At 45.2% G+C, this 19621-nt stretch overlaps 1 protein-coding gene and 1 non-coding gene across 2 annotated transcripts in view; one reads left to right on the top strand and one right to left on the bottom strand.

Moving 5' to 3' along the window:
* LOC139453989 (rotatin-like) overlaps nt 1-19621 on the bottom strand; it is a 65806-nt gene that overhangs the window by 20352 nt on the left and 25833 nt on the right. Inside the window, exons 21-30 of the mRNA XM_071235462.1 lie at nt 18397-18493; nt 16058-16318; nt 14365-14586; nt 11827-12054; nt 10359-10430; nt 9455-9589; nt 7362-7437; nt 3384-3512; nt 2372-2473; nt 659-817 (exon numbers count right to left, since the gene is read on the bottom strand). Of these exons, the coding sequence (XP_071091563.1) occupies nt 659-817; nt 2372-2473; nt 3384-3512; nt 7362-7437; nt 9455-9589; nt 10359-10430; nt 11827-12054; nt 14365-14586; nt 16058-16318; nt 18397-18493 (1481 nt within the window). The remainder of the gene's footprint in view (nt 1-658; nt 818-2371; nt 2474-3383; nt 3513-7361; nt 7438-9454; nt 9590-10358; nt 10431-11826; nt 12055-14364; nt 14587-16057; nt 16319-18396; nt 18494-19621) is intronic.
* On the top strand, nt 6128-6200 carry Trnat-ugu (transfer RNA threonine (anticodon UGU)). Its single transcript has one exon. It is a non-coding gene; the product is annotated as a tRNA-Thr (tRNA).

Raw genomic sequence — 19621 nt, 5'->3', positions numbered from 1 at the left:
GCGTCATACCAAAAGACGTTATAAGATGGTACTTGTTGTTACCCTGTCTGGCGCTTGGCATTAAGGGGCTAAAACAAGGACTGGTCGGCTAGGAGTCAGTATACTGTGTCTGAGTGGGGTATTCATGTTAAACTGTGGCATGGTATCTGCTAGCACTATAATTCAGCATCAGTCCGGACTAGTACAAGTAGCCACACAAACACACACACGTACATGCACGTCACTATATGAGTGCAATAATCTTGGACGCGACGTTAAACACCATTTCACCTCACCTCACCTTTCAGTTTCTTTTAATATGACATGGATGGGGATCAAACCAGTGACCATGGAGGCGATCATCGGACACCTAAACCAAACAAGGACATTTTTCCACATAGGACACTGATTACAGTGCCTGGTATCTAACTGAGAATGGTCAACCAACTGTAGAATCAAAACTATCAGTAATCAGTATATAGCTGCCACAGGTAGGTGAAGTAGCTTAGGTTGACCATGTCACATTCAGCATAGGGTGTGTTTAATCATAGAGGCATACATTCTGCAATGTCATAAATTCTACATAAGAATTACAAACTAACCTAGGAAATATCAGTCATCCTCAACGTGACCTGCTGTCACATCAACAACAGAGTTAACAAAGTGTCCTTCATCTCACCTGTTGTCTGACCATGCTGCACTCTGATTGGTCCAGGAGGATGCTGAAGGCTGCACCCCAGATGCCCCCTGGGATATGTTTACAGTTCTCGGTGATGATGATGCGACCCATCTCGGTGGACGTCAGGGCGACAGCTATACCAAGGCCGGCAGCTCGGACCTGGCAACGTAGAGAGGTGTGGAGAGAGTAAGTGAAATTCAACACAGCTAGAACAGTATGTCAGCTACATCATGGCATGTCAGCTTAATGAGGGAGGGAAGCGTAGAGTGACACAGACTATAGGTGATAATCACTTGGTTAAATCCATGCATACGAGTATGGTGATGACAAACCAAGGATCTTAATCAGGGCAAATCTGAGAATTGATCCCTGGAACACCTGGCACCACAAACAGTACAGGCTGCAAGTTACTTATACAACCTGACACAGGGTCACTTGCCTGTTACTTGGCTGACAGAGAGTGACGTACCTCGGGGTCTGTATCTGACAGAAAGTGACGTACCTCGGGGTCCCTGTATCTGACAGAGAGTGACGTACCTTGGGGTCTGTGTGGCTGACAGAGAGTAGCATACCTTGCGGTCCCTGTATCTGACAGAGAGTGACTTACCTCTGGGTCTCTGTATCTGACAGAGAGTGACGTACCTCGGGGTCCCTGTATCTGACACAGAGTGACGTACCTCGCGGTCTCTGTGGCTGACAGAGAATGACTTACCTCGGGGTCCCTGTAGCTGACGGAGAGTGACGTACCACGGGGTCCCTCTAGCTGACAGAGAGTGACGTACCTCGCGGTCCCTGTATCTGAGAGAGTGACTTACCTCGGGGTCCCTGTATCTGAGAGAGAGTGACATACCACGGGGTCCCTCTAGCTGACAGAGAGTGACTTACCTCGCGGTCCCTGTATCTGACAGAGAGTGACTTACCTCGGGGTCCCTGTAGCTGACGGAGAGTGACGTACCACGGGGTCCCTCTAGCTGACAGAGAGTGACGTACCTCGCGGTCCCTGTATCTGAGAGAGTGACTTACCTCTGGGTCTCTGTATCTGAGAGAGAGTGACGTACCACGGGGTCCCTGTATCTGAGAGAGTGACTAACCTCGGGGTCCCTGTATCTGACAGAGAGTGACTTACCTCGGGGTCCCTGTAGCTGACGGAGAGTGACGTACCACGGGGTCCCTCTAGCTGACAGAGAGTGACGTACCTCGCGGTCCCTGTATCTGAGAGAGTGACTTACCTCTGGGTCTCTGTATCTGAGAGAGAGTGACGTACCACGGGGTCCCTGTATCTGAGAGAGTGACTAACCTCGGGGTCCCTGTATCTGATAGAGAGTGACTTACCTCGGGGTCCCTCTAGCTGACAGAGAGTGACATACCACGGGGTCCCTCTAGCTGACAGAGAGTGACTTACCTCACAGTCCCTGTATCTGAGAGAGTGACTTACCTCGGGGTCCCTGTATCTGAGAGAAAGTGACGTACCACGGGGTCCCTCTAGCTGACAGAGAGTGACGTACCTCGGGGTCCCTGTATCTGAGAGAGTGACTTACCTCGGGGTCCCTGTATCTGAGAGAGAGTGACATACCACGGGGTCCCTCTAGCTGACAGAGAGTGACATACCACGGGGTCCCTCTAGCTGACAGAGAGTGACTTACCTCGCGGTCCCTGTATCTGACAGAGAGTGACAAACCTCGGGGACTCTGTGGTTGACAGAGAGTGACGTACCTCTGGGTCTCTGTAGGCCCACAGTGTCAGCATCCAGTTGAGTCCCGGCTCCCCCGCTCCATCTGCCCCCCGCCGACTATAGATCCAACTTCGTGGCCAGTCCTGGAGACAGACAAATCATCACTGCTTCTTTCAAGTGTACACTACAGACAATATAATGCTTTAACTCTACAGACTTTGGTCTTACACTACAGACAACATACTGCTATAAACTCTACAGATTTGGGAATTAGTCCTCAGTATCCCATGCTTGTCTTCAGGCCAAACAAAAACATATGTGTTTCAGGTAACAGGACTCCAGCAGGTATGGTGGGTGGGGACATTTTTCTTATTTAATATTTATTGAACAATGTTGACAGATGACTTGTTCAGACAGATGTCAGTTAGTTAGCAATGATTTTTGAATTTGTAGGTCCAAACAGCTTCATCAATGACAATATGAAGAAACATCTGATATATGTTGCATCTATGGCTGTTTGTCGCTGCTGATAAAAACATTGGGTGGGTCGGGTTACCTGTAACTCAAGTACCGTATTTGACGTAATAAGCGCCCAGGACGCTCTCAAAATTAGAAATAGGGGGCTCTTATTAGAAATTATTTTGGTAAAAAGATAGAGTTGAAAGATAAATTTTGTGGTTTATGCCGACAGGCTGAAATGTTTATGTACGACAGATATATTTTTCCTGAATTTAATTGCCCATAGTCAGGAGTGCATATAACATACGAGTGTGTATTATACGGGAATAAATAAGTTGTGAGGACATTGATCAATCGGAAGGGGTGCTAATTGGGATTTTTCACCAGCCAATATCTTAGCAAATGTCGCCGTGGGCGCTTATTAGAGCAGGGCACTTATTACGTCGTATACGGTATTGTTTGTTTTGCCCATGAGCCAATGCTGTTCCTGCTATCATCCACTAGTTTGCCTGTGTCAGATTGATTATTTGCAGGCTGCCATGATACAGCTAGACTATTGCTGGCTGGCGGAAAAGAACACAAAACCTGGCCCACCTGGTCGTCCGTTACAATGGCCATCTCATGGGCCAGATGACGCAGGCACATGGTGGCCGACTTGGTCACGCCCTTCCCCATGTACGACATGGAGGTGCTGCCACGCCCGATGTGAAATGCTGACACCACCTGGCAACAGAAGACAGACACTAATGAGAAAATATACAGGAAGCATACCATCTGTAAAGTCCACTACCATTTCTCAGCGACAAAAAAACAGTGGGGTAGCCTAGAGAGTACAGCGTTCCCTTGTCACACCTCAGGCCTGGGTTCGATTCTTCACATGGGTACAAGGTGTGAAGCTAAGTTCTGGTGTCCCCTACCTTGATATTGCCGAAATATTGCTAAAAGCAACATAACACCATACTTTCTCACTCTAAATAACAAGAGGCCCATAGGTCCTGTATCACCCACCTGAATATTTACAATGGCAATTTTTAATCCTTCCTCACTGCCGGAGATTGCTTCCAACCAAATATGGTTGATATCAATCTCTTAGTTCCAGAGAAGAAGCCGTTTAAAACATTACAACCAAATTACGTAGGACGGACAGACAGATGACGGACACCACAGTATGGCATAAGCTCACCTTGGTCCTTCGGACCCGGTGAGCTAGAAATGGATATAGTCTGAAGAATGATCAACACGATTTCCAGAACATTGACAGTGAATTTCCTCCGAAAAAACAATCCACACACAACACACACTCAGGAACCATCGTGATTATCTACTCCCCATTTCTCCCCAAGTGCCAGAGAAATGGACACCAATTTAGACCCAATTCCCAACATGGGTCAATGTATGACAGTTATATTGTATATTTAGTGGGGAAATAATGTATTTATCTGACAAAAATCACTTGAATGAAGAAACACTACCTGCTGAGACTATGTTCAGTCTGACTCTGTGACACTTAAGGTTTTCAAGGTAAGATCATGACAGAACATGTGTCATAAATTGTCAAAATAAAATAATTCTTTCACATCATGACCTGTAAATGTTCATATTTTCACTCACAGCTGAGTTTATCATACGAGAATGTGTGCCATACTGATTTTACAAAACAAGTGTCAAACTTCATGTAGTTCCCAAGTGAGAGCGAGGGTGATAGAATCAATTCCAACAGTTTCATAAAGTCAGTATAATACACATAATTTAATTTAAATTAAATAATTTCAAAATCTTTTGAGCTTCCCCTTAGAAAAAAGTTCTAGTCAACACTGCCGTCTCAGAAAACTACAAATGTTGAATGGCATCTACAATATTCAGGTATGACGTCATTTCAAGTGTGATGAAGTCGCTTATTTCTAGAGCTGAGTATCTCCTGGTGTCTTGGGATACAATACGTATCACGATACAGACTGACCATACCACTGGTATCACGATACACCAACAAATAGGAAAAAATGATGAAATCACAGAAATATACCTCTCAAAATCCAGATTCAAACATTTACTTAATATTATCTCAAAAACAAAATCTTGTTAAAGAAAAGAATAAAACAGTTAAAAATGAAGGGATGGTTATTAAATGTAATAGTTTAATAGCAGGCACGTCCTCTATCACCACGTCCTAACAGCTGGCGCTATGCAACTTCTGTCTTAACAGGAGGTAACGCTATCAGTTAATGATTTAAAAATAGTGTATCACGATCTCACAAACTGACCATTCAAGTATCATCTGTTTTGTTTGTTTGTTGGTTTGTTGTTTAACGCTGCACTCAGCAATATTCCAGCTGTATGACGGCGGTCTGTAAAATAATCTAGACCAGACAATCCACACAACTGGGATCTATGACATGATTTCAAGTCAGCGAGCCTGACCACCCGATCCCGTTAGTCGCCTTTTACGGCAAGCATGGGTTACTGAAGACTTACTCTACCCTGGACCTTCACGGGTCTGTCTTTTAATATCAATGATATCTTAGGTATCTGTGAATCATTACAGCCCTACCATTTTCATCCCTTTGAGACAAATATGCACAGGTGGTCCAGAGGATGCAGGGGGTGCAAACACCCTCTTTTTTAGCAGAAACATTACACATTAACTGCGCCCTCAGCCACTTTATGACTTGGGTATAATGTGCACCTCTCTTTTCAACACTCTGGATCTGCTTCTCAATAGTGACTGTTTTTTATGGTGTGATGAGAAATATTGACGATCAGTAACAGGGGCTTTCAAGTTCACCAAAAATACACAGTTTTCTAAAGTTGTGGACATTATAAACACAAGTTTAATTTTTGTTGTCAATGTTTTAACAATAAGGTTAAAATGTGATGCAGGTTATTGATCAGCTGGATCTGTGAAGATCCGGGGTAGAATAGGTCTTCAGCAACCCATACTTGCTGTAAAAGGCAGACTATTCTTGTCGTAAAAGGCGACTAACGGGATAGGGTGGTCAGATTCGCTGACTTGGTTGATGCATGTCATCGTATCCCACTTGCGTGGATCGATGCTCATGATATCATTCTCTGGACTGTCTGGTCCAGACTCAATTATTTACAGACTGCCGTCATATAGGTGGAATATTGCTGAGTGCGGCATTAAACAACAACAAACAAACAAATATTGATCAGCAGTGTCCCAGGATCAAGAGACATCAATAACACCTGGGACCAGATGGTGTTGTGCATTATGGAAAGTATCAATACCTCATCGATTATGCAAATAATCATTGTCAAAGGTCATAATATCCTATAGATCTCAGCGATATGACAGCAGAAAGACATTCTACAGTATGCAAGCCTCCATAGCTCAGTGGATAGAGCACTGGTCTTGTAAACCAGGGGTCGTGAGTTCGATCCTCACTGGGGGCTGAAGTTTTTCTTTTTCAATCAACAGAGAATGTATCACTGTTCAACAATGTAGTCTATTTCCTGACAATACACGGAGTATTCACAACAGAGTAGTGTGAAAAGGGATAAAATTTAATATCATAATAGAAACATAATAATGTAATCTGTTTTACTTGTAATGACTGAAAAAATGTCATCCAAATTTTCTTAAATTTGCAGCAGTACAGATCAGATGTAACCTGGCTGTAGTGTTTCTCCTTTAACTGGCAGCCATTTTATATTATATCTAAGCTTGCAGTTTATGTGTTCAACTTCTCCTCTATGAAATACTTGAACAGGTGTTGGTTAACTCAATTGGACTCTAATCAACCCTGGTAAAAACATTTACACATACCTACAGCAATTACACACAAACAACTTCACATAAAGAGACACTGTAACACACATACACACCTTCAGCTATAGAGACAATGTAACACACATACACACCTTCAGCTATAGAGACAATGTAACACACATACACACCTTCAGCTATAGAGACAATGTAACACACATACACACCTTCAGCTATAGAGACAATGTAACACACACACCTTCAGGTATAGAGACAATCACACCTTCAGCTATAGAGACAATGTAACACACACACCTTCAGCTATAGAGACAATGTAACACACACACCTTCAGGTATAGATACAATGTAACACACACACACACCTTCAGCTATAGAGACAATGTAACACACACACCTTCAGGTATAGATACAATCACACCTTCAGGTAAAGAGACAATGTAACACACACACACACCTTCAGCTATAGAGACAATGTAACACACACACCTTCAGCTATAGAGACAATCACACCTTCAGGTAAAGAGACAATGTAACACACACACCTTCAGGTATAAAGACAATCACACCTTCAGGTAAAGTGACACTGTAACACACACACACCTTCAGGTAAAGAGACAATGTAACACACACCTTCAGGTATAGATACAATTACACCTTCAGGTATAGAGACAATGTAACACACACACCTTCAGGTATAGAGACAATGTAACACACATAGACACCTTCAGGTATATTGACACTGTAACACACGCACCTTCAGGTATAGTGACACTCTAACACATACACCTCCAGGTAAGAGACAATGCAATCCACAGAGAGACACGTACCTCCAGGAGACAGGTGAGGACCTGGGAACAAAGGGAGCTGCTGTCGATGTCTGTACACTCATGGCTCCAGCCCGGCCTGCAACACACACATACACAGTTTACTCCTACCTGAACAACACAGGTAAACCTACCACATGGCCTGCAACCCATCTCCGTCTAGCCCAGGGTGCATCTAGCACTGGACTGTCCCCGCCACCCACCTGGCTGTCAGGTGCATCAAGCACTGCACTGTCCCCGCCACCCACCTGGCTGTCAGGTGCATCAAGCACTGCACTATCCCCGCCATCCACATGGCTGTCAGGTGCATCAAGCACTGTACTGTCCCCGCCATCCACATGGCTGTCAGGTGCATCAAGCACTGCACTGTCCCCGCCACCCACCTGGCTGTCAGGTGCATCAAGCACTGCACTGTCCCCTCTACCCACCTGGCTGTCAGGTGCATCAAGCACTGTACTGTCCCCGCCACCCACCTGGCTGTCAGGTGCATCAAGCACTGCACTGTCCCCGCCACCCACCTGGCTGTCAGGTGCATCAAGCACTGCACTGTCCCCTCTACCCACCTGGCTGTCAGGTGCATCAAGCACTGCACTGTCCCCGCCATCCACCTGGCTGTCAGGTGCATCAAGCACTGCACTGTCCCCTCCACCCCACCCACCTGGCTGTCAGGTGCATCAAGCACTGCACTGTCCCCGCCACCCACCTGGCTGTCAGGTGCATCAAGCACTGCACTGTCCCGGCCACCCACCTGGCTGTCAGGTGCATCAAGCACTGCACTGTCCCGGCCACCCACCTGGCTGTCAGGTGCATCAAGCACTGCACTGTCCCCTCCACCCCACCCACCTGGCTGTCAGGTGCATCAAGCACTGCCCTGTCACCCCACCCACCTGGCTGTCAGGTGCATCAAGCACTGTACTGTCCCCTCCACCCACCTGGCTGTCAGGTGCATCAAGCACTGCCCTGTCACCCCACCCACCTGGCTGTCAGGTGCATCAAGCACTGCACTGTCCCCTCCACCCCACCCACCTGGCTGTCAGGTGCATCAAGCACTGTACTGTCCCCTCCACCCAAATGGCTGTCAGGTGCATCAAGCACTGCACTGTCCCCTCCACCCCACCCACCTGGCTGTCAGGTGCATCAAGCACTGCACTGTCCCCGCCACCCACCTGGCTGTCAGGTGCATCAAGCACTGCACTGTCCCGGCCACCCACCTGGCTGTCAGGTGCATCAAGCACTGCACTGTCCCGGCCACCCACCTGGCTGTCAGGTGCATCAAGCACTGCCCTGTCACCCCACCCACCTGGCTGTCAGGTGCATCAAGCACTGCACTGTCCCCTCCACCCACCTGGCTGTCAGGTGCATCAAGCACTGCCCTGTCACCCCACCCACCTGGCTGTCAGGTGCATCAAGCACTGTACTGTCCCCTCCACCCACCTGGCTGTCAGGTGCATCAAGCACTGCCCTGTCACCCCACCCACCTGGCTGTCAGGTGCATCAAGCACTGCACTGTCCCCTCCACCCCACCCACCTGGCTGTCAGGTGCATCAAGCACTGTACTGTCCCCTCCACCCAAATGGCTGTCAGGTGCATCAAGCACTGCACTGTCCCCTCCACCCCACCCACCTGGCTGTCAGGTGCATCAAGCACTGCACTGTCCCGGCCACCCACCTGGCTGTCAGGTGCATCAAGCACTGCACTGTCCCCGCCACCCACCTGGCTGTCAGGTGCATCAAGCACTGCACTGTCCCGGCCACCCACCTGGCTGTCAGGTGCATCAAGCAATGCACTGTCCCCTCCACCCCACCCACCTGGCTGTCAGGTGCATCAAGCACTGCACTGTCCCGGCCACCCACCTGGCTGTCAGGTGCATCAAGCACTGCACTGTCCCGGCCACCCACCTGGCTGTCAGGTGCATCAAGCACTGCACTGTCCCCTTCACCCCACCCACCTGGCTGTCAGGTGCATCAAGCACTGCACTGTCACCCCACCCCACCCACCTGGCTGCCAGATGCTTCAAGCACTGTACTATCTCCGCCATCCACCTGGCTGTCAGGTGCATCAAGCACTGTACTGTCACCCCACCCCACCCCACCCACCTGGCAGTCAGGTGCATCAAACACTGTAGTGTTCCTTCAAGAGACGCCAGGTTGTAGAAATGGGGAGCATCAGTCACATTCAGTCGCAGCAGCAGCTTCTTGGCAAGGTCGCCTCGCATCTGGTACATCTTCAAGCTGTGGGTCATAACGTGAAACTTACGTTCCTGCTGGTGCAACCACAACATCAATTAGGTTCATCAATGTTTTGAAAGTATCATAAAAAAACTGTTGTACTGAGACACAACCTCAACAGGATGTTTTCCATGTGATGATATACAATAGGTGAAACTGTGGATTGGAAAATATAACAAAACACATGTATTCTAAAGTAATCACACTTATTTTAACATATGCTTGTATTTTTTCTTCGGAATACACAATTTCAAAATCTATAATTCAGTTGATACTGTCAGTAAAGCAACATGTATAAGATCACCCTAAGATGACATGTAGATTTGTTAATGATGCCTTCACTACTATAGTCTGGAAGGTAATTTAAGGTACCGACGTTTACTACAATATCTGAAAAACTCTCAGACCTACTCCAGTCAAAGTTGGTATGAGATTATTAAACAGTCATACATAACTGGATATTACATTTAAAGACAATCGGTGCATGAATAAAAAATTTGTCTATTTAGCTATCACTACATTTCATCAACAACCAGACCTGTTCGTCACGGGTGGAACGAGCATTCATTGAAACAGCCACCTGCATAATGCTACCCCTGCGTCACAGGGCCATATAACACAGTTGAACCAATCAACTTAACTCGAAAGGGTGCACGGGAATCACGCACGTTGAGACGCCCAAGGCTAACACCGTATTCATGTGTGCGTGATTCCCGACATTACCTTCCAGACTATACTACTCTATCTACAGTATGTCTCAGTGCCTCCTCACCTCTTGCAGAGCTGGTAAGGCAGCTGGCTGTTGAAGGTGGCTATGAAGTGAAGCAGCTGTCGGTCCAGGGACCTGAAACAGGAGCATGATTGTCATGATTGTCAGCTACATCTATGAGGAAAAACTTGTCCTCGCGTAGGTACGCAAAAGTTTTACAAACATCTTGCGGAAATTTTGCAAAACAAAATGAAAGACTTTTCATTGTAGTGTACCTCTTAAACATAACGGCGTCCAATATATGACATTATCAAGTTGCGAGCACATGTTAGAATCTCCAGAAATGAGTGAGTGAGTGATTATGGTTTAACGCCGCTTTTAGCAATATTCCAGCAATATCACGGCAGGGGACACCAGAAATAGGCTTCACACATTGTACCCATGTCGGGAATCGAACCCAGGTCTTCGGCATGACGAGCGAATGCTTTAACCACTAGGCTACCCGACCGCCCCACTCCAGAAATGAAGTCATGACAGAACAATGTTTTATCGTGAAATAAACCACTCTTCGTTCGTCCTTGTTCTTTGTGATTTATCGCGTAGCTATCTTTCATAAAGCAATATATAGGTAAAGAGAAAAGAAATACACTTGAACCAGTGCGTATAAAGCATACAGAAATTGACATCCATCTATCGTGAATCTCTACCTAGCAGTGTCAGTCAATGTTTTGAAACATTACCACTGATTGGTCTGTAGGCAGGAATTATCATTTCAAGTGTTGGTCAGTATCAACACTTTGTCACCGACAGCTACGGACCACAATTTGGCCTAAAATGAACCAAGTTGTGTTAAGAAAGCCAACTGGTAACAGCACAAGAGTGAAGTCTTTGAAAAGCATTTAGAATAGTTACACATAAGGAAGAGAATATATGGGTATCATTTTCTATATTATGAGGAACACTTAATATGCTTAATCCTTTATCAGGTGAATGAATGCTATGAGGCAGAGAGCATATTTAAGTACCTGTACGAACAACAAAACTAACAAGATAAAAAAAAGGTGGGAACTCAATAAGGGAAGCTAACAGTTAATTGGCGCCGATAGGTGATTAGCAATAGACAATGGAAGACGGCACTTTACAGTAATTAGCGCTGATAGTTATGGACAACTGGAAGCCAGGACTAAATTATCCCTGATTGGTAAATGGTAATGGACAACGGGCAAACAGGAGGCCGGGGGTAATTAGCACTGATAGCTGCTAATAGGTGCTAATTTGCAGGTGCTAATCCAAGAGTGGATAGCAAAGTCAGCCAAAGAAATGTAGACTTGACATTCTTCTGGCCAGGGAGCATCTTACTGATTTCAACAACCCTGGAGAGAGTGACGAAACATTGCAATCTGTAGATAGAGGCCAACACAGTTCATTGTTTTGCTGACACATTTGGCATCATATTCACGTCTTACTACCTGGTGTCACAGGTGCAATAGCAATGGTTGGTGTGAGTGTGACAGTCAGATATATTTATTACCTTTTCACAGTAACATTGCTGTCACCTTGGTTGTCTCCCATGTCTGTCCCACCTGACCTGTTCAGCAGACCAATCAGGGGCCCTGTTGAATCGTACAGCTTGTCTGCAAGCCATGGTAGCATGTCAGCTGATGCCTGATTGGGCAGTTTGAGGATGATGCTGGCAAACTTGAGGACCTCAAGCAGCAGACTCTCATCAGCAGCAGACGTCGGCATCACCTGGACAAACCTGCAGCAAACAGTGAGTGGTTATTAATGACATGGAACTTAAGGTTTGCAGGTCATTATATAGATATTGGCATAATGGACCCTTTACAGACCTTATTCAAGAGATATTCAAATTGACCTGTTAAATTATTGCTTAAATTTACTAAACAAAAGAAGTATTCCAATTATTGGCGTTAACTGTAGACATATCATTCAACCTCATTTTCAGATGTATGGAGGTAGGCATCTTAAATACCATGAATTGAAAATTTTATAAAAAATTACATTTATATGCTTATCCTATCTCACACCATGAATTTCTTCCTTCTTCTTTCAATCCTGGTGTGGAAACATCCCAGAACAAAGTTTCCAGCTTAAAAAAAACACTTCACCTGAACGCATACAAGCATGACCATGGTCATCACCTTAACAATGAGTCATCCACCACTGCAATCCCGTGTGATCTGACCATAAGTGACCTGATCACCTGATATACCTGGCTCTTCATCCTCTTTCCAGAGCATACAGCTGGTGTAACTGTGATGCGGGGTTGCTTGGGTGGGCACTTAGAGTGTGAGGTAGGATAAGTATATCAACATACAATTGAATCCTCAGCTCGATAGCGCTCCTCACTACAATGTCTGACTGTCGATGTCAGTCTGAAGGTGAAGCCTGTGTGCGATCTTGACTCAGTCTGCCTTGGTGAGAGGGTGAAGTAGAGCACAAGATGGCTTCCTTAGTCATTGGTGAATATCCCCGAAAGTCCTGGGGAGGAACTAAATCATGTTGTGGATCGGTTTTCCCTCCTCACATTGTTCATCCTGGTGGGAAATGGGGGATGATAGTCAGCTCTCCGCAGAGGGTTTGGACATGCTAGGTGTCTCATTCTCCTCAAATTGTCATAGCCGGTACTAGTGAGCATGGTTTTACGCCGCTTTTAGCAACATTCCACCAATATCATGGAGGGGGACACCACAAATGGGCTTCACACATTGTACCCATGTCGGGAATCGAACCCAGGTCTTCGGCATGACGAGCGAACGCTTTAACCACGAGGCTACCCGACCACCCCTCCTTACATGTACTGGGCGTGGTCGCAGTTTTGATGGGAATATCCTCCGTAAGAAAGAGATTATCCGAGACTGCATCGTCTTCTACAGATAGCAACGTTATGGTAGAAGTCTTGGTTGGATTGACTACAGAAAAAGCCAATCTAACTGCCAACTGAGTGACATATTTAAGTTTCATAATATCCTTAAAGTGAGTGAGTGAGTCTGGTTTAACGCCGCTTTTAACAGTATTCCAGTCATATCATGTCAGCTTAATGTGGGAGGAAAGCCTGAAGTGATGCAGGTCTCAGACGTTTACCACTTCAGTGAAACCCACGAGCACAGGTATGGTGCTGACAAACCTAGAAACATAAACAAGCGAATCATTCGAACCCACAATCATAGGTTTCAGGCGTGCCTAAGGGACGCAACTCTGCACAGCGAATCAGGGAGCCTTAGACAACTGGGCCACCCGTGCCCCCCGGTATCCTTAGAAGATTTCGTAGGCCGGTTTGTGCTTCAGACTTCCTCTGAGTGATGTTTACATTGAGTTTGACAACTTAAACAGGCCACTACAGTCATAACAGTTGGGGTCTGCTGGCAAAAGTGAACGACTACACTGCTGGCAAAATGGGCATTTCTCCATAGAAAACTGTCACATATGGTACAATCATCAGAAGTTTCTCAACTCTTTCTTTTGCCATGGCAATGAGAAAAAAAAATGATGGGGCAGGGTGTGTCAGGTCATCAGGTTGCTGAGGGTTTTACAGGCTTGCAGTGGTGCATGATCCATGGTTTAGGTGGAGATCATGGTGATGCTAGGATGTGTTTCAATGAACTTTTTTATTAAAGCTCAAAACTTTGTTCTAGGAAGTTTCCACACCAGGATCCAAAGAAGGAGGAAGAAATGCATAGTGTAAGATAGGATCCATAATGTGTCATTCTTTGAACTATGTTTGTTTGTTATTTCACGCTGCACTAGTCAATATTCCAGCTATATAACAGAGCCCTGTAAATTGAGTCTGGACAAGACAATCCAGTGATTGATATTGTGAGCAACGATGACATGCAATAAACCAAGCTACTGAATCTGGGGACAATGATGTAGAACGGCTGTCACAACAAATAAAATGAAATGATGCAGTATTTGTTTAAGTGTAGGGACAAGGAGTGTATGAAATATCAACAAATACAAAGAAGGTTTGTAATACTTTGAAGTTCTGGTATTTCCCTGATGTTGCAGCACAGGGTTCTGTTGTTCTAGTCCTGTCTACAGAACTCACCTCCCCAAGATTGTGAACCAGTCCTTACTGGGCAGCAGATCACTGGAGTGGAGACTCCGGATGTTGATGATGAAGCTGGCGAGGCGAGTAAGGGCAGCCTCCACAGCACTGTGGGATGTAGCGTTGCTGATGCCGTACACGCCCTGCTGGAATCCCCAGCGGAAATCTGTCACCTCCAGCACTCGCTTCAGGACAGCTGACAACTGCAACTTGCTGGAAAAGCTTTAAGAAAAGAATACAGTCAACTACGGTTAAAACGAACTCGCTTATAACGAACTGACAGATATAACGAACTTACTTTTTGGTCCCGACTATTTGCTGTAGTTATGCTATATATATGCTTATAACGAACTACGGTTATAACGAACTAAAATTAGAAGTCCCTTTGAGTTCGTCATAACCGAGGTTTACTGTACTTGCATCAATAGCAGGGTTTTACACGACATCAGTGTTACCACAGAGTGTGTTTATTTTTATCACGATATGCTGCACATGATTTCCAAACTTTACACGCTAATCAAGACAAATGGTGCATCTCGAGTCATGGATCTATGACGTCACATGTGTTCATGAGTGTCGGTTCACACAACAGACCAGAACGTTCGTTTGTGCATCAAACCAAGCTTGAATATGAGTAATGTTTGTTTGTTTTGCATGTTTATTTGTTGTCTAGCTCTTCAATATTTCAGCTACGTAATGACAGAATGTAAATAAAGATTCTGGACCAAACAGTCAACAGTGCCAGTGTATGACAAACACTATCAATCTAGCCTAACCACCAGGGACCCGTGAACAGAGCTCCAGATAAGCTTTTGGTGGTGTGGGTATTTTACCCATGCATTTTACAATCATTGGGTATCAGTAATTCAATCTGCGTATTCAAATTTCTGTTACCCACAAGTTTTTACAGATGTGGGTATTTAAGTTAAATATTTAAAAACACTATTCATCTAGTCCCTGCAAACTGGTGTCGTGTGGGTTCGAGAGCTTTATAGGACTCAAAAATACCACGATACTTCCACAAGAAAGTGTGATGGTAAATGATCATGATGTAACTGTCATCATGGAGTTTGGCAAGGTTGACGGAATGCCCGTTTATAATTCAAAATAAGTTGCTGATTTGCTAATCGAATACGCAGGGTTACTTCACAATATTTTGATGATACGCACAAGTTTTATTTTTGTAGCGTATCTGTAATGTTCGTTGGGTATTTGATACGCTTGGATTATATTTTACTGCGTATTTCTGCATTTCTGATGCGTATTTCACGCAGATACGCAGATTATCTGGAGCTCTGCGTGAAGATCCGGGTGAGAATAGGTCTTCAGCAACCTATGCTTGCATCAAAAGGCAACAGCGCTTGTTGTATTAGGCGATAAACTGGATCGGATGGTCAGGCTCGCTGACTGAATGTCATCGTATCCCAATTGCTGCGTGGATCGATGCTTTCACTGGATTTTCTGGTCAGACTGCTATCATATACAACAAACAGACCAACAAAAGCTAACCATGAGAGCCCAATTTCACTATGGTAACTTCCATAGCTTAAAACTGACTTACAACAGTTGTAGCAATACACTCCATTTGTAAATACATTATGTTACCTCTTGCAACCAGCATAGGTTGCTGAGGACCAATTCTAACCCTCAACACCTATAGATTATAAAACATGACGTGGCTGTCGGTACTTACAGTTCCTTGGTGTCTCCATCTTGTTTCTCCATCTTGACCAGACTGAGAAGTCCCTCCATGCCACCATTCCACGCCACGTTCCAGGCAACACACAGCTTCTCCAGGGAGGGGCCACACTGCAGCGGGTCGTCAGCAGGGGGAATAACTACACAATGCGGACTCACTTCGTGATGGACAGCAGAGCGAAATGGTAGTCGGTACCTCTTGGTGATGACAGAAGGCAAAGTGAAGGCCATTCCAAGTTTCCCTCCTTTAGAAGTGCTGCAATTGTCAGTGTGTGTTTGCTGTTGAACTGTCTCAATAGCATCTTCCCAAGGCAAGCGCGTTAACTGACTATAAAAGTCCATTTCCACCCTTGCCGAACTAGGCTAGAATTATGGTGTTACATTTTGGCTGGACTAACAAGTCTATGCATAGTCCAATCGAAATTATGTAACAAACTAGACATCCGGTTTAAAAAACAACATGGATTTCAACATGCAGATTTCAATTGACTGCAGGATTTGCAAAACGTGTACTGTCAACTTGGCTTCGACAGATAATTTCCAAATCTTTTCATGTTTTTAATCAAGGTGCTCAAGTGATTTGATGCACTTCGCGGGTAAGCCCGTTTTAATACAATATAGACCTTGATTATCATCTGATTGTCTTGACAGGGCACTGCCATTTTGTTTGAAGCAAATGCAAGTGATATGTGAGGAGGGTTTTGGTTGGTCATCAGAGGGGACATAGAACTCATATAGACACTGGTGGCGCTATGATCGAGCCCAGAAATTCCAGCTTAGTTCGGCAAGGTTGGAAACTGGACTTTTATAGTGAGTTAATGCCCTTGTCTCGGGAAGATGTGTGAATAGATATGCTCGGTACAATACAACAATATGGAACAGAGTGTTTCACAATATACTGAAAGTTTTTGGCTACGTTGCTTCTGACTGATGCTGTAGCTGACATGAAGCTGGAAGACAAATCCTTTTTTTTTTGGTTAAAAAATGCTTGGGTTAATAAATAGGCAAAAAGCAAAACACTTCTTAAAATTCAATAATTCACATTCATGACATATGAGTTGTCATGAGAAATAACCAAGTTATTAAAAGAAAATGCCCAGTTACATTAACCTTCACTTTTGATATCACACGGTAAAATAAAGCAATAAATAATTTGAACAAAACTGCACCTGGGTCAGGGCAATTTAAATGTGATGGACCAGTCATTAAGGAGTCAATGGAAGGAGAAATTCAAGTTCAATGGCACATTTTTACATTCACAGGAACAAAAAGCTTGATCTGAATTATAGTTGACTTTTCTAACAAGTTTTAGGAATGGTTCTTATCACAGAGACCATAACAAGTTCCCTAGCAAGGACATAAGTGAACACTGGATATATATCTATCTGTAAGTTATGAGTGACTGACACAATACCCATCTTCCTGATGCAAGGGCATTAACTGACTACAAAAGTCCAGTTTCCATCCTTGCCGAACTTGGCTGGAATTTCTGGGCTCGATCACTGCGCCACCAGTGGCTATAACTCGTTATGTCCCTTCTACGTCTCTCCTATTAACCAATCAGTTTCCACCTCTCATAGCACTTGCAATTGCTTCAAACAAAATGGCAGTACCTAGTCAAGATGATCAGATCGATAATCAAGATCAATAATGTTAAATAAAAAGCGGTCTTACATGCATCAAAACATGTCAGCACCCGTATTAGAAACATGAAAGGATTCGGAAAATTATTTGTGACAATGAATTAACGGTACACATGCTTTACATGTTATGCAATTGACCGAAATCTGCATGGCAGTTGACAAACTGGATGTCGATTTAGTTAAGCGATTTCGATTGGACTATGAATAGACACGTTAGTCTAGCCATAATAACTCCCTAATTCCTGCCTAGATCATCAAGGGTGGAAAGTGCCTTGCCATTGGAGTGAGTGAGTGAGTATTGTTTTACGCCGCTTTTAGCAATATTCCCGCAATATCATGGCGGGGGACACCAGAAATGGGCTTCACACATTGTAACCATGTCGGGAATCAACCCGGGTCTTTGGCGTGACGAGCGAACGCTTTAACCACTAGGCTACCCGACTGCCCCCTTGCCACGGGAAGATGCACAATACCATGTGAGACAAGTGAGTGAGTATTGAGTGAGTATGGTTTTACGCCGCTTTTAGCAATATTCCAGCAATATCACGGCGGGGAACACCAGAAATGGGCTTCACACATTGTACCCATGTCGGGAATCGAACCCGGGTCTTCGGCTTGACGAGCGAACGCTTTAACCACGAGGCTACCTGACCGCCCTTGTGAGACAAGTGACCACTATGATAACACCAACCTGACATCAAACTTGGCCACCTCATCATGCAGCAGCAGTGTGAGAACATGGGACACCTCGTAACACACCTTCTCATCCTTCTGGAACATCAGGGCAACTGCAACAACAAACAGAGAAGTCTAGGATAGGTGACAGCTCTAGGGTAAAGTCTAGGACAGGTGACAGATGTAGGATGAAGTCTAGGACAGGTGACAGCTGTAGGGTGAAATCTATGACAGGTGACAGCTGTAGGGTGAAGTCTAGGTAACAGCTGTAGGGTGAAGTCTAGGACAGGTAACAGCTGTAGAGTGAAGTCTAGAACAGGTGACAGCTGTAGGGTGAAGTCTAGGACAGGTGAGAGCTGTAGGGTGAAGTCTTGGACAGACATCAGCTGTAGGGTGAAGTCTAGGACAGACGACAGCTGTAGGGTGAAGTCTAGGGCAGGTTACAGCTGTAGGGTGAAGTCTGGGCCAGGTGACAGATGTAGGGTGAAGTCTAGGACAGGTAACAGCTGTAGGGTAAAGTCTAGGAGAGGTGACAGATGTAGGGTGAAGTCTAGGACAGGTAACAGCTGTAGGGTGAGGTCTAGGACAGGTGACAGATGTAGAGTGAAGTCTAGGAGAGGAGACAGATGTAGGGTGAAGTCTAGGAGAGGTGACAGATGTAGGGTGAAGTCTAGGACAGGTAACAGCTGTAGGGTGAAGTCTAGGTAACAGCTGTAGGGTGAAGTCTAGGACAGGTAACAGCTGTAGGGTGAAGTCTAGGACAGGTGACAGCTGTAGAGTGAAGTCTAGGACAGGTGACAGCTGTAGGGTGAAGTCTAAAACAGGTGAGAGCTGTTGGGTGAAGTCTAGGACAGGAGAGAGCTGTAGGGTGAAGTCTTGGACAGACATCAGCTGTAGGGTGAAGTCTAGGACAGACGACAGCTGTAGGGTGAAGTCTAGGGCAGGTTACAGCTGTAGGGTGAAGTCTGGGCCAGGTGACAGTTGTAGGGTGAAGTCTAGGACAGGTAACAGCTGTAGGGTAAAGTCTAGGGCAGGTGACAGCTGTAGGGTGAAGTCTAGGACAGGTGACAGCTGTGGAGTAAAGTCTATGACAACTGCTGTAGGGTGAAGTCTATGACAGATAACAGCTGTAGAGTGAAGACTACAACAAACAGCAGCTGTAGGTTGAAGGAGACAACAAATAGAAGGTGTAGAATGAAGTCTACAACAAACAACAGCTGTAGAGTGAAGTCTATGACAGG

The sequence above is a fragment of the Haliotis cracherodii genome, unplaced genomic scaffold, assembly GCF_022045235.1.
Source record: "Haliotis cracherodii isolate W230 unplaced genomic scaffold, xgHalCrac1.p SCAF_10, whole genome shotgun sequence".
Classification (NCBI taxonomy): domain Eukaryota; kingdom Metazoa; phylum Mollusca; class Gastropoda; order Lepetellida; family Haliotidae; genus Haliotis; species Haliotis cracherodii.
This window is presented reverse-complemented; position numbering and strand designations above follow the sequence as displayed.